The sequence below is a fragment of the Terrapene carolina genome, unplaced genomic scaffold, assembly GCF_002925995.2.
Source record: "Terrapene carolina triunguis isolate 2854851 unplaced genomic scaffold, T_m_triunguis-2.0 Scaffold189, whole genome shotgun sequence".
Taxonomy (NCBI): Eukaryota; Metazoa; Chordata; order Testudines; family Emydidae; genus Terrapene; species Terrapene triunguis.
In genome coordinates, this window is record NW_020664540.1 from 12,101,987 (window position 1) to 12,124,933 (window position 22,947).

At 44.3% G+C, this 22,947-nt stretch overlaps 1 protein-coding gene across 4 annotated transcripts in view; it reads right to left on the minus strand.

Annotated features, from left to right (window-relative positions):
• FBXO34 (F-box protein 34) overlaps window positions 1-22,947 on the minus strand; it is a 65,837-nt gene that overhangs the window by 8,460 nt on the left and 34,430 nt on the right. For 2 of the 4 annotated variants that reach the window (XM_026654300.1, XM_029912111.1), the window contains one exon: window positions 42-240. The exons of 1 other annotated variant lie outside the window; for it this stretch is intronic. In XM_026654300.1, coding sequence (XP_026510085.1) covers window positions 42-118 — 77 coding nt within the window. In that variant the 5' untranslated portion in view covers window positions 119-240. Of the gene's footprint in view, window positions 1-41; window positions 241-22,947 lie in introns of those variants that run through there. One more of the 4 variants, XM_026654304.1, reaches the window with a different exon arrangement.

Here is a 22,947-nt window from a genome sequence, read left to right on the forward strand (position 1 = left end):
ATGTGTTAACCATTCATGGCCCAACTGGGGTCTGTTTGTACCGTTTGACTTGATGGAATGTAGAAGATGTGGAATTCAGTGGTTCCCTGTGGAGGCTAGCTCTGTAGGAAGTCTTCATAATACCGATCTCCCCACCTAAGGCACACTGTCACAGCCAATCCATCTTTGTTTACATGCAGGCTCCCGCAACCGCTTTTCTTGCCCCCCACAGCGTTTCACTGTCTCTCTGTCACCTAGAAACTGGGGAAACAAAACAGACAAACAAACGATACTGTTAGAACACAGCCTAGTCAGGGCAAGGTCTCTTCCTACATTAGGTGTAGGAACAAGACTCAAAACAACGGCGCTATGAACCTGATCAGGGTCTCTGGGCAGTGCTAGGATACATCACCACCACCAACCATCTACGTGCTTGTGTACTTACAAGGATTGATTCTACCTGTGGCTGCAACAACACTTAGCATGCTTTACATCTTCAAAGACCTTTGCAAACAACACACCCGCTCCGTTATGCTTTCTGTCTAATGGCACTGCACAGAGGTATGGGTTTTCAAGGCTGAAATTAAAATGTTGAAGCAGTAAAATCGTCAAGACTGCCAGAAAATGATGCCAGCTTTCCAAGCTGAGTGACATACTGGATTTCAAAAAGTACAAACACATACTGCCAGGCTGCCTTAGAACTCTGTGGAAATTGTCCTCTGTTAACACCACATACAGATAAGACAGCAAATCAGCCAAAACAACGCTACTATGGAGTATCTCCAATCTGTACTAGGTTGTTCTTTCGCTCCTTGTCCTTGCAGCAGACACTATTAGCACTGCGTTAACATTTGGACAGTAACAACAGCCACCTTCAAAATTGAAACCTAGAAGGAAAAAGTGAACCAGCACATGAGACCTGGAAAAACTCATGCATTAAAACGTGAGCTGCCAACAGCTTGTTCTACAGCGCATTGTTTGCTTCCTCTCTAGAGGACAATGTGCAGTGACGCCATAGTGAAGGAATGCCATTTTTCCAAGCTAACTGTAACTCCGTGACCCAGAAGATTTACCATTTATTGTAGCAGGTTGTTCTCCGTGTCAACTGCTTTGCACAACACTCTTCCTGCTGCCCCTTTCTTACAATGAAATCTTGGTAGCGTAGACAAGCAGAATCTCCCGGCAGGAGGAGGAACTTGCTGAAGCCAAGTGTTTACTGAAATTGAAAATTCTGCAGCCAGGGAGCATAGCACAATCTGTTAGCAGGTGCCTGCCTGCCAAAAAGAAAGCCTTGCCCATCAAAAACCAACTCTCTCTTCATAGGTCTATGAATGGCTCCGCTAATCAGTACTTGGCTGATGTTGATTATATCTTCTCAGCAACTCCACCCACAGCCTCACTAATGCAGCTCTCCTTGAGGGGGAGAGTAAATCAGACCATGACTCATTGAAAAACTAATTAAGGGCAACTTTCCTACAAAGAGAAGGCAAGCTGGTTTGCATTCAGATGCAAGTCTATGGTGGAGATTAAGAGTGGCAGCCATTTCACACACCCTTTGGAGGTGGGAAGGCAGGTCAATCAACTGCCCATATATGACTAAGCAAGAGCCTAAAAATAAAGGTTACTCTGAAATCCTGCAGTCTTCGCAGGGAAAAAAAATCAATGCTGAATATTCCTGGCACACACAAGTTTCTTGACAAATTGGAGAACAAAAAAACACATTAGAATGATAGAGCTGGCGGGGGGAATTAGAGAATTTCTGACTGACTCTATGGAACACAGAACAAGAGTTTAGGTGGCTTTGAACTTGCACAAGAACGAAAGTTTCTTACTAGAAGCTTTAGCACAGTCACAATCTAATCTGTGTGTGTGTGTGTGTGTGTGTGTGTGTGTGTGTGTGTGTGTGTGTGTGTGTGTGTGAGTGTGAGAGAGAAAGACCTATTTGCAAAGGTAAAATTGCAGCACAGAATATAAGCTGTACTATAAGCCACTCCCAATAAGTGGTGTTTAAAAAAAAAATTCTGGCCATGATAAATACACATGCAAATGTATGAGTAACTTGTGAGTTTCTATCAAGAATTTACACCTGGAATCTTAACAGGGATTTAAACTAAAAGTTACATAAAGGTCTTTACTTATATTCTGCCTCACCAGCACTCAATGAGAGCACTTAGGTCCTGATTTTCACCCAGGCTTTGGTGTCGCTTCCCTTTTTGGGCTCATCCACACTTGGATTTCAGACTCAGTAGGAGCCATCACATGTAGGAATGAAATACTGTGTTGGTGCCCATGTAATGGCAACTGTGGCATTTTAAAAATGCCAGACACCTTTCGCATGGGTTAAAAGTAACATACTGAAAAGTGTTTCTGTAAGCAATGTGCATGTTAGTTAAGTGCATTGTGGTAGGGTAACTCCAATAAAAATATTTTAAATGCTTCTGAGCAAGTTGATATTCATAAACTAGCCATGCACAGATACCATCTCCAAATCCTACCGGTAACCATATGGTACAAAGTCACACCAAAAAACCAAACAAACCAGGGTACTCTAACTGGTGGTGAGTGAGGCCAAACACAAGCTCCATGGTAAGTTAAAATAGCTCATTCGGAATACTGCAGAAAGAAGAAAACCAAACTGCACCCAGAATTGCATTAAAATAGTCAAGGGCAAATTCACATGGCGTTTTGGAACAGGCTAAAAGTGGAGGTACACCGAAGAGGGAAGTGTATGTTGGGGGAGGGATAAGAAAAGCAGAGCTAAGTGACTTGTCATCATAATTCCTCAGAGAAAGGCGTTATTAAATGTTACTATATGGATAGCTATTGCACCCAATATAAGCCAGTTAAGGATATGCTATGTGGCAAGCAAGCATAAACTCAGTGTGGGTTTTAGTCCCCCTCTAGTGGCTGGTCCACATAAAGGGGTTCATTAGATTGCTAATGTCTCCAACTTCATAGACCCACTTCTTCAGCTCAAGCAGTAGAGGTTTGTGTTTTAGATCCAGACGTCCAGGATTCAGTCCCAGAAATGCTCACCACAACGCTATCACGGCTATAGAAGGCTACTCTTGGACAAGGCATTCCCACCAGGAAGTATTCCCGTTTTCATCCTTAATTACTTTTTTGATAATTAATACAATACAAAGCTGTATGGAAAACAGAAAAGGGAACCAGCAACTTCATCCAGTTCAACTCCTTTGCATTCCCCACCCCCCCTTCCAGATAAGCACTGGGAAGGAATTCAGCCCCTCATTGTGTGAATAGGCACATTTCCCCTTTAAGGCAATGGCTGGCAGGCAGCTCACCCTGTACTGCTGCCACAGTTTGTGAAAACTGAGATCCTAACTCAGGAAATACAGATGAGGGCAAATGCAGAGTCAAGTCTCTTAATTTGGGCAATGAGATACTGTACTATTTGAGCTCCAGAGGTATCACAGTAGCTCGGCCTTTTCTGGCATGGACTTTATTGAACGTCTCAGCTTTACACCATAGCAACCTTAACTTACCAAATGAAAGGATTCACACTGTTAGGCCAGGCCAGTCACTCTGGTCAGAAAGGCACCTTCGAGCTGGAAATAGCAACAAGGCAGTGACCTAGAGTTCTTCAGCAGAAACAAATGTTGTACTGTTCCTGGTCAAACAAAATAAACTCCTTGCCCATTCCATTTTCATTCAAGATTGTTTGAATGTGCCTGACGTGCCTGATCCACTGAGGAAGTGTAATGGGCTAGACCTAAGAGAATTCAAAATTGTGAAAATAAGGGTCACTTAAGCGTCTATCACCTTGACCTTTTGGTCAGCAAGGTAAGCTCAGGGTGCTATCAAGCTAAACAAGGTTTTGTCACTACAGTAGTTGGATGAAAGGCGACCAAGTCATTCTCAGGATGCTGTAGAAGTGATGCTAACTATGCCATAGATGAGGAAATATTCAACCTGGTGTTAAAAGACTGCTGGGAGAAGTGCCCAGTCTTCCAAAAGATGAAGTCAAATCCTGACTCCTTGTCATTAGAAATCCCACAGCAATTTCACAAAACAAGAGCATTTGTTCAAATTCCATTTTGGGCCGTAGCACTTCACCTATATCAAGTTCTCCCTACAGTTTTAGTTAGAATATTCTAGGAGATATACAGTTTTCACTTTCCAGCCCCATCTGTTACTTATAAAGAGCGTGGAATCTATGAAAAATGCTCTGTAGCTTCCCTCATCTGAGAGAATCCTAGAGAAGTGCAAAATCATTGCTTATACTTCATTTAGTCTCAACATTCATACGTCTCTGGATGGCACAAAGCTATTCACAGAAACTGGCAATAGTGTGTAGGCCAAGTATGGTGGTGAGATATTCTGTCAGAGCCAAACACCCACAGCCTCTTGGCTTATGAAACACCACTGACCCAAGACACTGATGGGCCAACAGGAATAAGGCTCAATGGCCAGGAAGATACAAAGGGGCAGGGGAGGAGGTGACCAAGCCCTTCAGTGGGAGCTACTGTAAGTGGATGTCAAGGAGAGTTGAGGATGCTCTGCATCTGACCCTGATCTTGCAAGAACAGCAGAGGTTCAAGGGCCAAAGTGCAGGAGGAATTAAAGCCAAGAGTGAAGTAAAACCCCACAACACAGGAAACAGCTACCTACATCAATATGTACTATATACATACTGCACATTATTTCGTTCAGGAGGGAAAAGTGTGCAGGAATTGTGGTCACTGAATAGTACATACAACTCCACTCAAAAAGTGTACTGAGCAAGTTGTGAGGGTTTGGTTGTTAGTTTTTCAGCATCAACTACTCAGTTCATTGAATCCAGGACTCCAGAAGTATCTGGCACAAACCAAGATTGTTTGGTAATATTTCCTAACTCAAGATGCTATACCAGGTTTCCAAACAACATTATTTGGAGCAAAGCTAAATAAAGAAGCCACACCAGATGGCAGCCGTCACTAGAGAGAGCAAGCCAGCCAGTGCAAGCATAGCCTCACATTACAAGAGACTACGGGCAGGTCAGACTAACTCCCCAGCCACTACATAATCTTGCACAGCTTGCCACGACAGATTTAAGCAGGTTGAACACAAATACTGTGTGGCTTTAAATAAACTCTTAAGATTCAGTATTCATTGCCATACTTGATAAACTTAAACATCATGAGATGATCAGGGAGTTGGAGAACAAAGGTGCTGACAGGAGCATAAAAATTCGCACAGTCCACCAGCTAAATCATTAAAAGAATATGAAGCTGTCTACTATCCTACCGGACTGTTCAATACAATTAGCTCAATGAAGAGTGGAGCTTCTCCTACTCTCCAAAGAAAGCCAGTTCTGTGTAATTATGTAAGCTTGCCACAGCCAGAACAGCAGAGCTGGAAGACATCAACAGAGCCTAACAGCGGTATATAGAGCCATTGATGGAACTTTAATCCACCTGTTCAAAAACACTTACACCTCCTAAACATTGTGCTCCCCCCTCCCATTCATAATCTCATAGACCACAGTGCAGATTTTTAGTAATTACACTGCTAAACAGCAGCAGTATAAGGAGGAGTAATGCAGAGGGGTGGGAAAGACTAAGCAGGCACACTTTAAATTTAAAAAACAACTGGTTTCAAAGAGGATGTGCTGAGGCACTAGAGACGACCCAGGTCCTCAGACTAACGGTCAGTTACCAAACGAAAGGGTAGAGGAGGCGGTTGTGTGCTGTAGAGCAGTCTAACTTTTCTAACACATTTCGGTTCATGGTGTCTACGCTAACAAAATGGCAAGTACTCTTGCTCTCCACGTAACAGACCTGTGACACGGTCTCCAAAGACTGGCTTCAAGGTAACCATGCCATTTAAAAGTGACAAGACAGACAGACAAGCATGAAGGCTAACCCTCATCCATTTCTGATCTCACCCACCCACCCACCCCAGGCATCCACAACTGAATGTTTCTGGGATCAAGCCCCCCACTGGAAGGCCTCCACGCAGGGAAGAAGTTCTACAAACACAATCTTTTGATGAAGTCTGGTAAATATCCACTATGCGCATCTTATGATGTTTCTCCTTGAGCTTTTAGCCCTTTCAAAGCTGCTCCCACCTCCACCAGCCTCTTTCTGCCCAGGAGGCTCATTGTTTGATTGGAGCCCTGCTAGTCCTAGCAGCTATTTTCTCTGTATTGTTTCATGAAGAACGTGGGGGAGATCTGTATTTCTTATAAATAGTAATTGTATAGGGGTACAAACTACCATCTGGCCTGCTGCATGGGGGCAGAGTTAACTCCATCCTAAGTGGCTTTTACACATCTCCAGGAAGGCAGACAATGACTAACTCAATTGCTCGGGCTTATAGATTCATAGATTCTAGGACTGGAAGGGACCTCGAGAGGTCATCGAGTCCAGTCCCCTGCCCGCATGGCAGGACCAAATACTGTCTAGACCATCCCTGATAGACAATTATCTAACCTACTCTTAAATATCTCCAGAGATGGAGATTCCACAACCTCCCTAGGCAATTTATTCCAGTGTTTAACCACCCTGACAGTTAGGAACTTTTTCCTAATGTCCAACCTAGACCTCCCTTGCTGCAGTTTAAGCCCATTGCTTCTTGTTCTATCCTCAGAGGCTAAGGTGAACAAGTTTTCTCCCTCCTCCTTATGACACCCTTTTAGATACCTGAAAACTGCTATCATGTCCCCTCTCAGTCTTCTCTTTTCCAAACTAAACAAACCCAATTCTTTCAGCCTTGCTTCATAGGTCATGTTCTCAAGACCTTTAATCATTCTTGTTGCTCTTCTCTGGACCCTTTCCAATTTCTCCACATCTTTCTTGAAATGCGGTGCCCAGAACTGGACACAATACTCCAGCTGAGGCCTAACCAGAGCAGAGTAGAGCGGAAGAATGACTTCTCGTGTCTTGCTCACAACACACCTGTTAATACATCCCAGAATCACGTTTGCTTTTTTTGCAACAGCATCACACTGTTGACTCATATTTAGCTTGTGGTCCACTATAACCCCTAGATCCCTTTCTGCCGTACTCCTTCCTAGACAGTCTCTTCCCATTCTGTATGTGTGAAACTGATTTTTTCTTCCTAAGTGGAGCACTTTGCATTTGTCTTTGTTAAACTTCATCCTGTTTAACTCAGACCATTTCTCCAATTTGTCCAGATCATTTTGAATTATGACCCTGTCCTCCAAAGCAGTTGCAATCCCTCCCAGTTTGGTATCATCCGCAAACTTAATAATCGTACGTTCTATACCAATATCTAAGTCGTTAATGAAGATATTGAACAGAGCCGGTCCCAAAACAGACCCCTGCGGAACCCCACTCGTTATGCCTTTCCAGCAGGATTGGGAACCATTAATAACAACTCTCTGAGTACGGTTATCCAGCCAGTTATGCACCCACCTTATAGTAGCCCCATCTAAATTGTATTTGCCTAGTTTGTCGATAATGAGCAGTACAGTGAATCTGCTGCTGGAAGCCTACCTCTGACCCCTGGTGAGATACATAAACCACACTGACTAGGTCCAGGGTTCCCAGGACAGACAAAGAAGCTTTGAACAAGACTGCCTGTGAACTCAGAGGGGGACAGACTGACTGCGGGACAGACTGAGATAAAGGCATAAGCTACAGGGGTCCAGCCTGTCTCACCCAGCCCCAATGCTGGGGGGGGGAGGGAAAGAGGGGGAGCGCACCTGGCAAGGAAAGACTAAGGTTTAGGTAAGATAACATCCACAGAGGCCTTATGTTGTTTTGACCCTTTCCCTCTGACCGGTACATTCCTATGGATAAATAAATACACTGATTTGAACAAGCTGCCCTGTCTGCATTCTCACACCTGTCCACAGCTCTTGGAGGGAGGTCTATACCAGTGGCCAAAACCCAGCCGGACCTGACTAAGACACACAGGTGGTAACCAGAGGCGCTGTGATCTGGGCCTATAACTTGGAAGGGGGTGCCCATGGAGAGGTCGAGTTAGGGGTCAATAGTGCTGCTCACCCCAGAAACGTGACACACACACTTCAGACAGATATAGAACGCTAGAAAGGACACGGCTTGGTATGCTCTCCAGGCACTCTGGACATTACTGAAGAATGCAACAAAATGAATACCCACATACCTGGTTGAACATAGCAAGACAATGCAACATAACGTCTACCAACAAAAAACCAGGAAACTCAGACCCTTTAGCCCCTCTCCAGTATTACCCCACCCTTACAATTCCCACAACCCACATCTCCAGGTACCTGGAAAAAGAATGAGCTTTGCATTCCCTGAAGGTCCCCAGATTCAGACTGTTATTCAGGGGAAAGGGCATATTCCAAAGTTGTGGGGCTCTCAGAGTACATCTAGTCAGTAGCCCCTTCTCATACATACCAACAGGACTTCAGCTCAAGTGCTTCTCCTGATCACTGTGGTAGTATGGCATGGAACAGGGAGAGCGGCAGTCTCAGGTAGGCAGCAAAGCCGTTGAAATCTTTATAGGGCCAACCAACACCTTCAACTTCACCCAGAAAACCACAAGGAGCCAGAGCAGATGATGGAGCTGGTTGCATATGCTCACAGTGAGATACTCCACTTACCAAGCAGACTGAAGTAATGATGAATAACTGGGGAAAGCAACTTATCAAGCAGACCACCACATTCTGTGCCAGCTTCAGTTTTGGAATTATTTTAAGGCATAGCCTCACACAGAGCACACTAAATTATCTAATCTCATGGTGACAGAGACATGAGTGACAGTCACAAGGTACACATGTGAAAGGAAAGGTCACAACCTTCTGCCTGTATGTAAACGATAAAAAGCTGACTGGTTATTGCTGCTACTTCGTCTTCTAGTAGCCACGGGGAGTCAAACCTGATCAAGTAATGAGTGGCTGATACTATTCTTACCCTACCCTCCAGTTGCTTTCCCCAGTCATCCATCATCACTTCAGTCTTGCATAGGTTAAGACTCTGTCAGCTAGTTCTCATCCATACCCAGATCTCGCTCAGACACGGAGTAAAGTCACTGACTGCTTTAGTCTTCACTGAGTCTACAAGACAGGGATTAACACCCTGGGGGGTAATACCAGCCAAAATGGGTATTACCCAGGTGCATCTATACAGGCAACACAAACCTTTGTTTGTCCTCTTTCACTTAGCATATGCGAAGGGACCACCCCAGTCTCTTTTTCATGCACCTGAACAGTGGGAAATTTTACTTGTGTGAATTTGATCTTGGGAACCCTAGTGTCAGAGCTTGCATGCAAGCAACCTTATTCATGTCAGGAAGTACATCACTGCCACAACTGTGTTTCAAATTCTTTTCAGATTCTTTTGAAGAACATGCTTTAAAAACACCAATGGCGTGGGAGGGAGAGGCCCATGAGCAGGCAGAGGCGAGTCAAAGTTACACACTACAAGAAAAAAGGGGAAGTTTAAAATTGAATCTCAAACGTTTATGGATTATTATATCAAATACAGTTCAAAAATATTGCTGATTCAACATTAGAGAGTGAAGATTTCTTTTCTTTTTTTAAATATGGTATTTGTGCAACAAGTCTTATTCCAGGAAACTCAGCAATGCACCTAGAAATATTTTTGAACACTCTAAACATCGATAGGCTACAAACCAGATGACAAAGTTCAAGCTCTTTGAATGGATTATAAGAGAGAAGACCAAAAAAAAAAAAAAAAAAAAATGAGACCAGGAGGCAAAGTATCTGACAGATAATATACACTGAGACATAGGCATGTGAAAGACAAAACCACACGAGTAACTTTAGTGCTCTTGTTCTAATAAAACACTTAATCTAATAGAATACTAAGGGGAGAATCTGTGTCTTCCTTTCCTAGATCAGGTCACTTCAGGATGTCTCAAACCTGCAGCTAAGTATTTCCTCCATCATTCCAACACATGCCACACTTCAAGGTGGCCAGAAAATTTCAAATGAAGGACAGAGAACGTCTAGAGCAGATCACCTGCCACCTACTGCTAACAAAGTATTTTCAAGCTCCCGGGATCAGTTTCAGTATTACTTTTTACTAATCCAACCATTTCCAAATAAGAAGAAGCAGAATTAAGATTTGGCCACAGACACCACCTGTTAATTTACTTTAGGATGAACAACAAGAACCAGCTCACTAGACTAGTTCTGCTTCTTCCTAGAAGGAAACAAAGAAGTGAAAACAACCCAGTAATTGCCAATGCCATTATTGTGCTGGCGGCAAAAATTGTGTCACATGGACCACGCATTACTCCACTTTCTAGTTGGTGCTGGGCCAATCTTCTCCTTTGGCACAAGCTGCTTCATAATCTATAGCAAGCCCAGAACAGAGAGGTAGTTCTACACTCAACTTAGTTGTTTCAGAGCTGCCGTGTGCTGGGGTTACTAGGTACAGGTAAAAATTACGGCTACAATGCTTAGTGTTCAAGGCCACAATTTATGAGCTACATCTGAATTATATGACATGTAAAGCCCACAATTTGTTATGCTGTGGAAATTTCCAAGTTAGCCTTTCAGCTGAGCTGCCACTACTTTTGTGAGCAGGGGGATGAGAGATATCCCTGAATCCTTCCCCAATATAGAGCAACAGAATTTGCTCTAGAAATAGACATGTTCTCTCTGAGCTCTGGAGACTTCATGCTCTCATTTTAGAGCTATCTTTGGCTTTTTCTTTACAAGATTTGCTGGGTTATTCATCCACACATGAAAGATGCTGGAAGCAAGCTTCAATTGCAGGACAAAGCCTACAGCAGTGGTCCCCAACCTTTTTGTGGCCAATAGCACATTCATGTTTTCAGAAGAGTGTGGCGGGCGCCAACAATTTTTCAAGGCTTATTTTGTATTTGTACATTAAATAATATGAAAAACATATTTAATATTACAGAATTTATGAATCAATAAGATAAAAAAGGTAATTTTACATGTAAAAGGTATTAATTAAATTATTCGGCAATTACTCTTTCACCTTACCATGTGAATTTGCTCTTTTTTATCTACCTGTAAGAAAAATTAAGGCGTTTTCACAAAATAAATATCAAACAGTTTTCATCTAATTTAGTTTAAAAAAGTAAAACATTGTTGAACTGCTGGTGCAAATATATTTATTATTCTTACTTTAACATAGATAGCCAGCTATGGTTAATTAAAAAATATTCTTTATATTGTTACTTGTATCTGGATTTCAATAAACAAACAAATATGAAAAAAAGTTAAACACAAGTTAATCATACGCGCTCATCAGCACTTAATGGAAAATAGGTATCATTAATTCATGTGGTTTTTCTAATAAAGTCAGTGTGATTTTTGGCACTGCATTTCTTCAGCCAATTTTTCGTAGTTGAGAGAGTAGGATGATATTCCCGTTCGTAAGCAATCGTCAAGATTGGCATCTGTAAGCCGAGATCTGTATTTTGATTTTATGATGTTCATTGTTGAAAACAGAACTTAGCATACAAAATAAAATCTTATTTCGGTTCCACTTATCTATGCAACATTTTTAAGGCAGGAAACGTTTTTCAGTCAACCAGATTCCAAAAGTTTTCATCTGTTGCGCAGGATTTTAGAACAATATCATTTTGAAGGTCCAAAATCTCCAGTTCCACGTCTTCTGTTCTTACTTGAATGAGACTCGCAATTGATGTAGCCATTTCTATTACCTCTATTTGGCAAGTAAAAGGATTCACAAGAAAGGCAACTACAGGCTCAATGATGGTGAACTGTTGAAATCTCTTTTCAAATTGTTCCAGAAGTGTTTGAATGTGGATAACAAATGGTGATGGGTTAAAATCACTGTCACATACCATTTTCTTCATACTTGGGAAATATACGAGAGACTTCGTCTTCATATGTGACATCCACAAGATCAGTTTTGCTTTGAATGATTTTACGGAACATATCATTTGAGCCACGTTTGTCTTTTCCCTGGAGCTCAAGATTTAAAATGTTCAATTTGTCAGTGATGTCGGCAAGAAAAGCCAAGTCCATTAACCAGCTGGAGTCTTCTAGTTGCTCGAAGTTCTGATTTATGGACTTTAGAAATTCTTTGATCTCTTCAATTAGGCTTAAAAAACGTGCAAGAACTTTACCTTTGCTCAGCCATCATACTTCTGTGTGCAAGATAAGATCAGATTGTTTATCATCAACATCTTCCAACAGGGCCTTAAATAGTCAGTGTTGCAAAGGTTTCGCTCAAATAGAGTTAATTATTTTAATAACGACATTCATGATGTGTTGAAAAGAAAGAACTTTGACGCACAAAGCTTCTTGGTGGATAATGCAATGATAAGACAAAGTTCGGAAAGGATTCATTCTTCTTGCAGAGTGCAATGAATCCTCTGGCGCTGCCAATCACTGCTGGTGCCCCATCAGTGGTGATCGCAGACAGCTTGTGTAGTGGCATACTAATTGATGTTGCATATGATTTGAATAAATTATAGATGTCCTCACCCTTTGTTCGCCCTTTCATAGGCAATACTTTTAGAAACTTCTTTTACGGTGAAGTCACTAAATACCATCCTCACCATAACTGCCAACTGCGCTGTATCCGATATATCTGTCGACTCATCGAACTGCAGTGAAAACCAGTCACATATTTCCAAGTCATCCTTTAGCTGAGTTTGCATGTCGCTTGAAATTGCATGTATCCTCCTCGTAACTGTATTGTCTGATAACTGCAAGCCTTGTATTGCAGACAAAATCTCACGCTTGTTAGAAAATCCTTGAAACAGGCAATCAGCACCAGTCAAAAATGCTTCCTTCAACAATTCTCCATCTTGAAAGGGTTTTTTCTTCTTTGCGAGCAGATGAGCACTTTTAAAGGAAGCAATAGTAGCACTTTTAGACTTTACCATTTGTCTAGTGAAAACAGATTGCTGGGCAGATAGAAGAAAATTAATCAACTCAAATCAAACCTTTCTCAACTCAGATTTAAGTGGATGGCTAATGTCAAAAGAGCCGTGATTAGTTTGGAAATGGCATTCGACATTATGTTTTTTCGGCACTGCAACAGCACCCCCGCACAATAAGCAAACACATTTCCCTTTATTTTCAATAAAACAATAGGGTTCTTCCCAGTGCGTTGAAATAATATATACGTTGTCTTTTATTTGAACCACTCATTTTGGGGCAAAATGTTAAAAAAAAAAAAATCGCAAAGCATGAGAAAACAGTAGTATCAGTGCAGCGGAAGAATACTCACATAATATACAGAAACATGGGTCACTGACATCCCACTGCATGTGCAGGCACAAGCAGAAAAAAAAGAGCGGCGATACACGAGTGACGAGAGGTTGGAACCAACAGCACGCGCATGAGACAGCCTACATCTGCACTACCATACTACTAAACCTGGTAGGTCGTTCTGGTGAACGAAAATGAGACCAGTTTGCGCTGGGCAGCGCGGAAAGAAGCCGGAGAGAAACCGTGGCCCCACGCCTGCCGGGGACAGAGAACACCTGTCCCCGGCAGGCGCGGGGCCGCGGCACTACTTTTCACACCTTGTCACTAGGCAGGCGCACATAAATGCCCCGGCAAGCGCCATGGCGCCCACGGGCACCGTGTTGGGGACCACTAGCCTACAGGCTCTCAATCCAGACAGTCTGTATGTGGAGGGGGGAAATTAAGGCACTGTTGTGACCACTCTGGATCTCAAACCTAACGCACCCCAGACTTAGTGGTGGGGCTGTTGGGGTTGGGTTTTTTTATTTTGTTCTTGTGGGTTTTTTTTTTAAAAACCAGCTCTCTCCTTAGAACAGCAACGTTAATTCTAAACAGCTTTTCCTGTAGATTAACGACATGATTGATTACGATGGTCAATCATTTCATAACCATCATTGCAGGCTTTCAGGTTTAAGGAGCATTTATGGCTGACGAGACCAGTTTGGCTCATCCTGGTAAATTCTGTAGAGGTGCCTGTGACCCGAGGTGCCTGTGACCCAAGGTGCCTAGAGTAGCCCACACTGAAAATGCCACGGGCAGGGCAGGCTGCAAAAAGGGGAGTTGATTCCCCCAAAACTGGTGGTTAATACAGTCGTTAGATTCACCAACCAGTCAAACTGCTCCTGATCCCCCACACTAGTTACCAAGAAGCTGGGGGGAAAATATCACACTGACCCCTTTATTGCATTCCAGTCTCTGGCTCTCAATCAGCAAATAGGTCCAGTGAAGTGAGAAGTTATTTAGAACTCTATTAATTGTACAAAATGTTCTTCTGATCCCCAAAGGGCCAGTCACATTACCAGATCAATTTGGATCTTACCCAAAATATCACGCTGCCAGCCAATCCTTTAATATCTAAAACCAAAAGTTTATTATAAAAGAAAAAAACAGAACAAGAAGAGAGATGTAAAATGGTCAAAGCAATCAGATACATACATATGACTTCAAAGTCCATATATCAGTTTCTTAGTAGCACTGGTGAATTTGCTGGCTTGTAAAGTCCCTCTGGAACACATCCAAAGCTTGGATGTGTCTATCAGTCCTTTGTTCAAATCTTCAGTTTGTAGACAAGTTAACTGATAATCCTGATTTCTTCCAGTCCAGCAGGTAATCCAAGCTGGTTGAGAGGGGAGAAGATTCAGGCACAATAGAGCGATGGTGATACCAGTGGCTGAACCTTTTCCATTTCTGAAGATAATCAGAATGGACTCCTTTCTACTGTTCAGTAATACCTGTAGTACTCCTCTCAAGCAGGTGGATTCTAATCCTGTCAACCATCTAGGAGCCATGCTTGGAGGTGGCAGACCCTTAGGTTGGGGTGAAGCACACGACCTGCATCCTCAGAGAGATGAGAGATGATCGGAAGCCTAAGCGCAAGTGAGACACACAGGTGAAGCAGGCAAAGACACCAAGCTTGACTTGGCCAGCTCAATACCATAAGGATAACCCTGGTCTTGTGTGATCTTGTTCCTCCTCCCCTTAGAATTAGTGGTGTTGGAGGGAACACGCAGAACAGGCCCCTTGTCCAGGGAAGGAGAAGGCGTCTTCCAAAGAGTTACAACCTATGCCTCCTTTTGAGTAAAATAAAGGGCACTTCTTGTTGCTGAATGTGGCAAATAGGTCCACCTCTGGAATATCCCATCCCAGACTCAGAGTCCCAGTCCCATTCATAATTCTGGGAGAAGTGCCCTGACAGCTGGCGCCATGACACCCTGCACATGGCAACTGCTGTGAAAATGGATCTAGTGGCAGTGTCTGTAACATATATAAGGATGTTTGTGAGACTCCCTGTACCTCAAAATAGCACCCTGTAACCCCTATATTTATCATTCATATGATTGTGATATTTCATACAAAGCATGCCATGTAAGATGTCATATGAAAGGTCATGATCTGCTGAAACCCACTGTTCTGCCCAAATATGTACATCATTAGTGCATATGAAGTTATGAGATTCTGCTGTATAGTTGTAGTGAAAAATGTTATAAGTTTGAGAGTCTTTACTGCTAGGTGATGAACCATTCCCAGGAGGGTGTTAAACGACCATTAATCAACAGGGGAGTTGTAATCAAAAGGTTTACAATTCAATGACAATTGCACAAACACCACACAATGGGGACTGCTCAACTCTATGACTCATTTGCAAAAAATCACATCACGGGAATTGCTCAACCATGTGACTCAGCAAAGCCCACAAGGACGTGTCTGGGCAAGTGTCTTCTAGGCACACGAACTAAGGACATAGTGGCATAATGCTTTCGCCTTTCTCCTCCCCTCACCTACACTGGAAGCATCAAGAACGTGGGAAAGACAAAGACTTCAACTGAGGAGACTGGTCCCAGGCTCAAGAGAGAGAAGCCTGTGTAAAAATTGTAACATCCAGTGGTGTGAGAAAATTGCTTGATCTAAATACTGCCGAGTGTAATAAGATTTAAATTGTGCGCTTATCTTTTAGTTACCAAAAAAAAATAATAAATATCTCTGACCTTTTATGCCTACTAATTATAATCACTTAAAATCTATGTTTCTGTAGTTAATAACCCTGTTTTATATTTTATCTAAAACAGTGTATTTTGCTTAAAGTGGTTAGGAAATTTCAGCTCAAGTTACAAAGGCTAGTGCAGGTCTTCTCCACATTGAAGAAGGGGCAGACTGGATAATGAACTTACATTAGCGATCTCGGCTTTGAGCGAGACGAGGAGTAGGACCTCTGTGACCAACAGGCAGCCTACAGATTTCATCTAGGCCACTGACATGGATAGAGCATTGGTGGCCAGTATGCCTCAGGCCAGGCCTCCCCGTTCCAATCGCAAGATGAGCACCAATCCTGGTTCCCATTACATTTCACGAACAGTCCTCGCTCAAGCAATAGAGAGCAGGGGGAGTAAGATCCAAAATCAGATGCCAAGGAGCCCCACTGCTATCCCCCGAAATCTGGGACAAGCCCTGAAGCTGCGAGCAGATGGTCCGACTTGCCCATAGCCCAGAACGATGAGGGGGCTGGCGCTGATGGTGGAAATGGTACTGCCGTTGTTTCCGGTGCCGAGAGCGGTGTCAACCCTGAAGTCAGCATCGATACTGAAGTAACGTTGCTGAGGTGAAGAGTGGTGACTGTTGCCATGGTAGCACTGGCAGCAGCAGCCACAGGAGTACTGAAAAAGTTCCTTGTGCCAAGGAGGTCCCTTGTGCCAAGTCCAGTACCGGCCCATTTCCCGTGACCATGGAAGGGAAACAACAGGCTGCGGGGTCAACAGACCCACAGGGTTGAGCAGCCCGCCCAGCCAATGGGGTTATAAAGGATGCGGCCCTGGCAAAGTCCTGGACCAAGGGAGAGGTTGGGACAGAGGAAGTCCACTGATGCCTGATACACCGCCAGCACAGAAACAGCTGGTCTCAGCATCACCCGCGATGGACATCCTGGGGCCAGAACTGGAGTCAACAGTATGGGGTCTCTGAGCTCCCTGCATGGTGCTGGGAGCAGGTCTTGTCAATCGCTGCCATCCCGAGCACCAGCGTTCACCACATGCCGATCCACACTCCTTCTCGAGGAAGGAGACGAGTCCCCACGGGAGCTGGCGTGACCTCAGTCAGTATTATACGACGTTTTCCTCGACAGGGAACAACTCCATCTCTTCGGAGAGGTGCCAGCTCCAGGATACGAAGCGACAGCACACTCAGAACCCAAGGGCGACCTCTGATCTCATGAGGGCCTCGGTGCCAAAAAAAGCCGCGTGGCCTGTTTGAGCCGGTGCTACTTCAGACAAAGATCCCTCACTACGATCTGCAAGTCGAACACCATTTCTTGACATGGGCTTTGCCTAGGCACAGCAAGCACCGCGTGCGGGGATTATTGTTAAGATTTCCCCCCCACCCCCCACAACGGACAATGTTTAAACGCTGGTGAGGGCATCGCCAGGTAACTCTTAAACTACAACTAACTAACTAACAAGTCTAACACCGTGCTAGAGCTACTAATGAACTACGTACAACTAGAAAAAAGTCACTGAATAGGGGATTGTGAGGTTGAAAACAACACAGAGCTTGGTCTCTAGCGACAGGTGGTAAGAACGAACTGGGGGGGAGGGGGCTTGGGGGGGGGGTCAGGGCAGTACCGCTTCAGACAGCCAAGGGAGGGGCTACAGCCACGAGGTGTGAGCGCCACCCTTCTAAGGGTACTGCTAGGCAAATTCTCCAGCCCCAGTGTGCTGGGCGTGCACACACCTAAGTGGAATACACAGCTGCATCTACTCAAAGAAGAACCTGCAGAGCCTGGCATACCCAGCGAAGCCAAATAAGCTTCCCAGAAAAAAAGGGTGAAAAAGGGAGAAGAAAAAAATCCAAACCTCTCACTGCTATCTAACTAAATCCCATACTGTACTGACAACACTACACACCAATGAGAAACACTCAACTAAATACAGAACAACTGCAAAACATGCTGAGGCATGCAGAAGGCAGACTCACTAGAGCTCCACCTCAGGCAAAGGTGTTAGCGAAGGAACAGAGGATATATAGGGCCCGCACAGCCCTATATATCCTCAGTGTGTGGCATGGGGCTGTATGAAGCGCATGCGTAGACCCAATGGACATTGCTAATGGAATATCTCCAATCAAAGGAAATGGAGCTCTCTTAGGGACACTACTTGAAGAAGAACATATCCTTCCGACACCTTTGCTATTGTACACAGACTATGAGTGGAATCTTACATATCTTCCCAGTAGGTTATGTCATGAGTTGTCCCATCTCACATTGCTGTTAAGAAGCGTCCAATCAGCAAAGGGGCAGTACCGCAACCCTGTTTAACACCATTTGTTATGCCAAAAGGATAATACATCTTTTCATCCACACGGACTCATTCGACCATCCCAACATGGAGATGTCAGATTATGTTGCCCATCATAGCCAAGCATCCAAATTTTCCCAGGGGCCTCCCGTAGACCAGCTCTGCCAGCCGTAAGCCACGGATACATCAACACGGATACCAGATTACAAAATACCAACAAACTATGCAATGGTCAGACAAAACTTTTACAGAACTTGTGCCAACAGTTACAGTACTACTTTAGTTCAAATTGCATAGACTTTCTATTATAACCTCCCTCCCCATTTTCACAAGCTAACAGCTTTCTCAAACAATGTTGTGCTGGAATTTGCCATTCTTAGAGTCTGCTCAGAGAAGATCTGAATGAAAGTTTGAAAGGATTTAAGTTATGAAAGAGATCATGTTCCCACCCAATGCTTTAATGGAAACCTAATCTTTTTTTATTTTGCAAAGGTATCTCAAAACAGCTGACCTCTGAAATGTCAAACTTGGTACATCAGTTCTCCAACTGCTTATACTTTGTTAGGTTTGAGAGAAAATTTGTCTGAAGTGATGGACATTTAAAAATTCAGGACCATGGTCCATAATATAAAACGATCAGTCTCTATTGCAGTGTGCATCTTGTTGCAGTTGGTTAATTAATTTTAAAAACTAAGAAGTTCTTAGGGTAGTTTAATGTAATTTATTTGGCTTTTCAAGCTTTGGCCAAGTAACAACCAGCCTGTGAGCTTTGCAAGCAGAGCAGCTCCAGAGCAAGGATTTGAAAAGTTCTACAAGACAAAGCTGCAGATTCAATTTCCTTCTTTCAACTAGTATTTAATTTAAAAAAAACGGAAATTAAATGCAAAAAAGTTAGTGCATTGCTATGGTCACAGTTAAAAAAAAAAATACTGCACCAGAAATGTCAACGCAGCCGCTATACTCCAGCACAGTATTTTCCACTCCTATTTAAAATCGTTCACGGTGTGGTGTGATACTTTGTTTTTATATGTTGTTAAACATATGCTATACAGGTTAGAAGGTACCCACTACAATAACATTGCTGTGGAAGCCTTGGCTTATGTATTTCCCAACTGTCCAATTTAATGAAGTCTGGAGTAATGCATTACTTTTTTTACTTTTTTAATATGGAATACACACACACACACACGTACGTATGCATGCAAGTGATACCACAGAAATAGATGACAGCCAGGTTTTCCAGTAGAAAAAAAAATTAGAATTGGAGGAGTTTAAAGACAACGAAAGTGTTAGAAACCAGGAAATGCAGAATTATTGTATTTCACAATGAAGGTATCCAAGCTACCATAACTCTGCCCTCACACACACACTCCTCCAACCCCACTAGCAATGCCCTGACAAACTCAGGCCATATCTACACTAGCACTTATGCCAGCAAAACTTTTGCCACCCAGGGGCATGAAAAAAACATCCCCTAAGTGACATAAGATTTGTGTGCACAGCAGGAGACATTCTCCTGCTAGCATAGCTACCGCCGGTTGTTGAGCTGGTTTTATTATGTTAACGAAAAACTCTCCCCCATCAGCATAACGCAGCTACACGAGCGATCTTACAGCAGCACAGCTGTATCGGTTCAGGTGTGCCGCTGTTAGCCTGTACGTGTAGACGTGGCCTTAGTCGGGGATGGACCTCCACCTTATCTATAACCATTACATTTTAGCAGGTCTCCAGAAAAAAAAAAAAGTTACCTACCTTTCATAACTGTTTTTCGAGATGTGTTGCTCATGTTCATTCCACTTAGGTGTGTGCGTACTGCATGCACGGCAGCTGGAAGGTTTTTCCCCTAGCAGTACCCATTGGGTTGGTCCAGGCGCCCCCTGGAGTCGCACTTCCATGGCGCTGAATATAGGGCCATGTCGACCAGCCACCACATCAGTTCCTTCTTGCCAGTCTGCTCCAACAGAGGGGTAGGTGGGTGGATATTGGAATAGACATGAGCAACACATCTAGAAGAACAACAGTTACAAAAGGTAGGTAACCATATTTTCTTCTTCGAGGGATTGCTCAAGTCAATTCCAATTAGGTGATTCCCAAGTCTAAATTTTGGAGGCGTGGTAGAAGCTCAAAGGTTTGCTGACTGTAGCACTGCTCTGCCAAAGGCTGCATCATCTCTAGCCTGCTGGGTAATGGCGTAATGTGAGGTCAAAGTGCGGACTGAGGACCACGTCGCAGCTCTACAGATTTCCTGGGTTGGAACCCAGGCTAGGAACACTGCTGACGAAACCTGTGTCCTCATGGAGTGTGCTGTAAGTGGAGGGGCAGGTATCTTCGCCAGGTCATAGCATGCCCGCATACAGGATGTGATCCATGACGGAATTCTTTGGGAGGAGATTGGAAGTCCTTTCATTCTGTCTGCTACTGTGACAAACAGCTGAATGTACTTCCAGAATGGTTTTGTCCATTTGATATCGAAGGTTAACGCCTGGCGAACATCCAATGAGTGAAGGTTTTGCTCCCTGCTGCTTGCGTGCGGCTTAGGGTAGAAAAATATCCTGGTTAATATGAAACTGGGAGACAATTTTAGGAAGAAAAGCTGGATGCCGTCTAAACTGAACCTTGTCCTTATAGAACACCGAGTAAGGACACGCAGATGTTAGAGCCCTGAGCTCAGACACCCTCCTGGCCAACGTTATTGCTACCAGGATTGTCACCTTATAGGAGAGGTACAGTAGAGAACATGTTGCAAGTGGTTCAATAGGTGGCCCCACTAGGGATGTAAAATAAATAATAATATATCATTTAACCGGTTAACCGCTGGGGCCAGGGCTAGGGCTGCTCCCACCAGCCAGCCAGCGCAGCTGGTGCCGGGGCTGCTCTGACTGGCCCGGGGCTGGGGTTAAGAGTTCGGGCAGTTATTTGGTAAGACTAATACTTACCGGTTAGCCGGTTAACCATTTACTATTTTATATCCCTAAGCCCCATTAGTCTGGAAAGGACCAGGTTAAGGTCCCAGGCCAAGACCAGCTGTCATACATGAGGGTATAGTCTGTCAAGACCTTTTAGAGAACGACTCACCATCGGATTGGCAAAGACTGACCGGCCCCCAACGCCTGGATGGAAAGCATAAATGGCAGCCAAGTGGTCCTTTATTGACAACATGGAAAGCCCTTGCTGTTTAAGATGGAGAAGGTAGTCCAATATCATGGGTATCAATGACAGAGTTGAAGACGGGAGATATTGTGAAGACCAAAGTGTGAATCTTTTCAATTTGGCCAGGTAGGTGGCCCTAGTGGAGGGCTTCCTATTGCCGAGGAGGACTTATCTGACTGGACCCGAACAAGCCACCTCCAATGGGTTTAGCCATGGAGCTTCCATGCCGTGAGGTGGAGCAATTCGAGGTTTGGGTGCTGGAGGTGGCCATGATCCTAAGTTATCGGCTCTGGGAGCAGTGGTAAGGTCATCGGGTTTTCCAAGAACTTTTCCAGGAGAGAGGTGTACCAGTGCTGACGGGGCCAGGCTGGGGCTATCAATATCACTGAGTCTTCATCCCTCCTAATTTTGAGTAGCACCTTGTGAACGAGTGGTAGGGGTGGAAACGCGTAAAGAAGGTGTCCCTTCCAGGGGAGGAACACGTCCGCGATGGAGCCCGGGCTGGGATTCAGGAAGGAGCAGAACTGCAGGCACTTCCTATTGCACCGCGTGGTGAATAAGTCTATCTGGGGAAATCCCCACTGTTGGAAGATGGTATTCGCAACATCCAGGTGTAGGGACCATTTGTGGCTGTGAAAGGACCTGCTGAGATAGTCTGCCAACTCATTCTGGACTCCAGGCAGGTACAAAGCATCCAGGTGTATTGAGTGCGTTATGCAAAAGTCCCACAGTTTGAGGGCTTCTTGGCACAGGGGAGAGGAGCGTGCACCCCCATCTGTTTATATAAAACATCACTGTTGTATTGTCCATCATGACTGATACACATTTTCCTTCCAAATGTACTTGGAATGTCTCGCATGCTCTCTGATGTTGATGTGAAGTGAGCGCTCCGCTTGGGACCAGAGGCCCTGAGTCATTCCAGGTGCGCACCCCACCCCAAGGCTGATGCATCCGTCACCAGTGAGAGGGATGGCTGTGGTCTGGCAAAAGGAACACCTGCACACACCACCTATGGGTCAAGCCACCATAGGAGGGACTCGAGGACCGGTCGGGACAGAGTGACGATTTTGTCTAGACCATCCCAAATAGGCCGATATACCGAAGCCAGCCACGCCTGAAGAGGTCGGAGTCTCAATCTGGCGTGCTGTACTACATAGGTACAAGCAGCCATGTGGCCAAGAAGCTTTAGGCAATTCCTTGCTGTGGTGGTAGGGAACTGCCTGAGACTTCGTATGATGTTGCACAGGGACCGGAAACGCTACTCTGGGAGGTACGCCCTCGCCTGTGTAGAGTCCAATACTGCCCCTATGAACTCTATCCACTGAACGGGAGATAGGGTTGACTTCTGTACATTCAGTAGAAGGCCCAAGTCGTCGAAAGTAGCCCTTACGATGCTCACTTGCGCCTCCACTTGTGCCCTGGAGCAGCCCTTGATTAGCCAGTCGTCGAGGTACAGAAACACTTGCACCTGACGCTTGTGTAAGAATGCAGTCACGACTGCCATACACTTGATAAACTCTCAAGGAGCCGCTGACAGGCAGAACAGAAGGACTGTGAACTGATAATGATTGTGGTTTACCACTAACCTGAAATACCTTCTGTGGGACGGCCTTATTGAAATATGAAAGTAAGCGT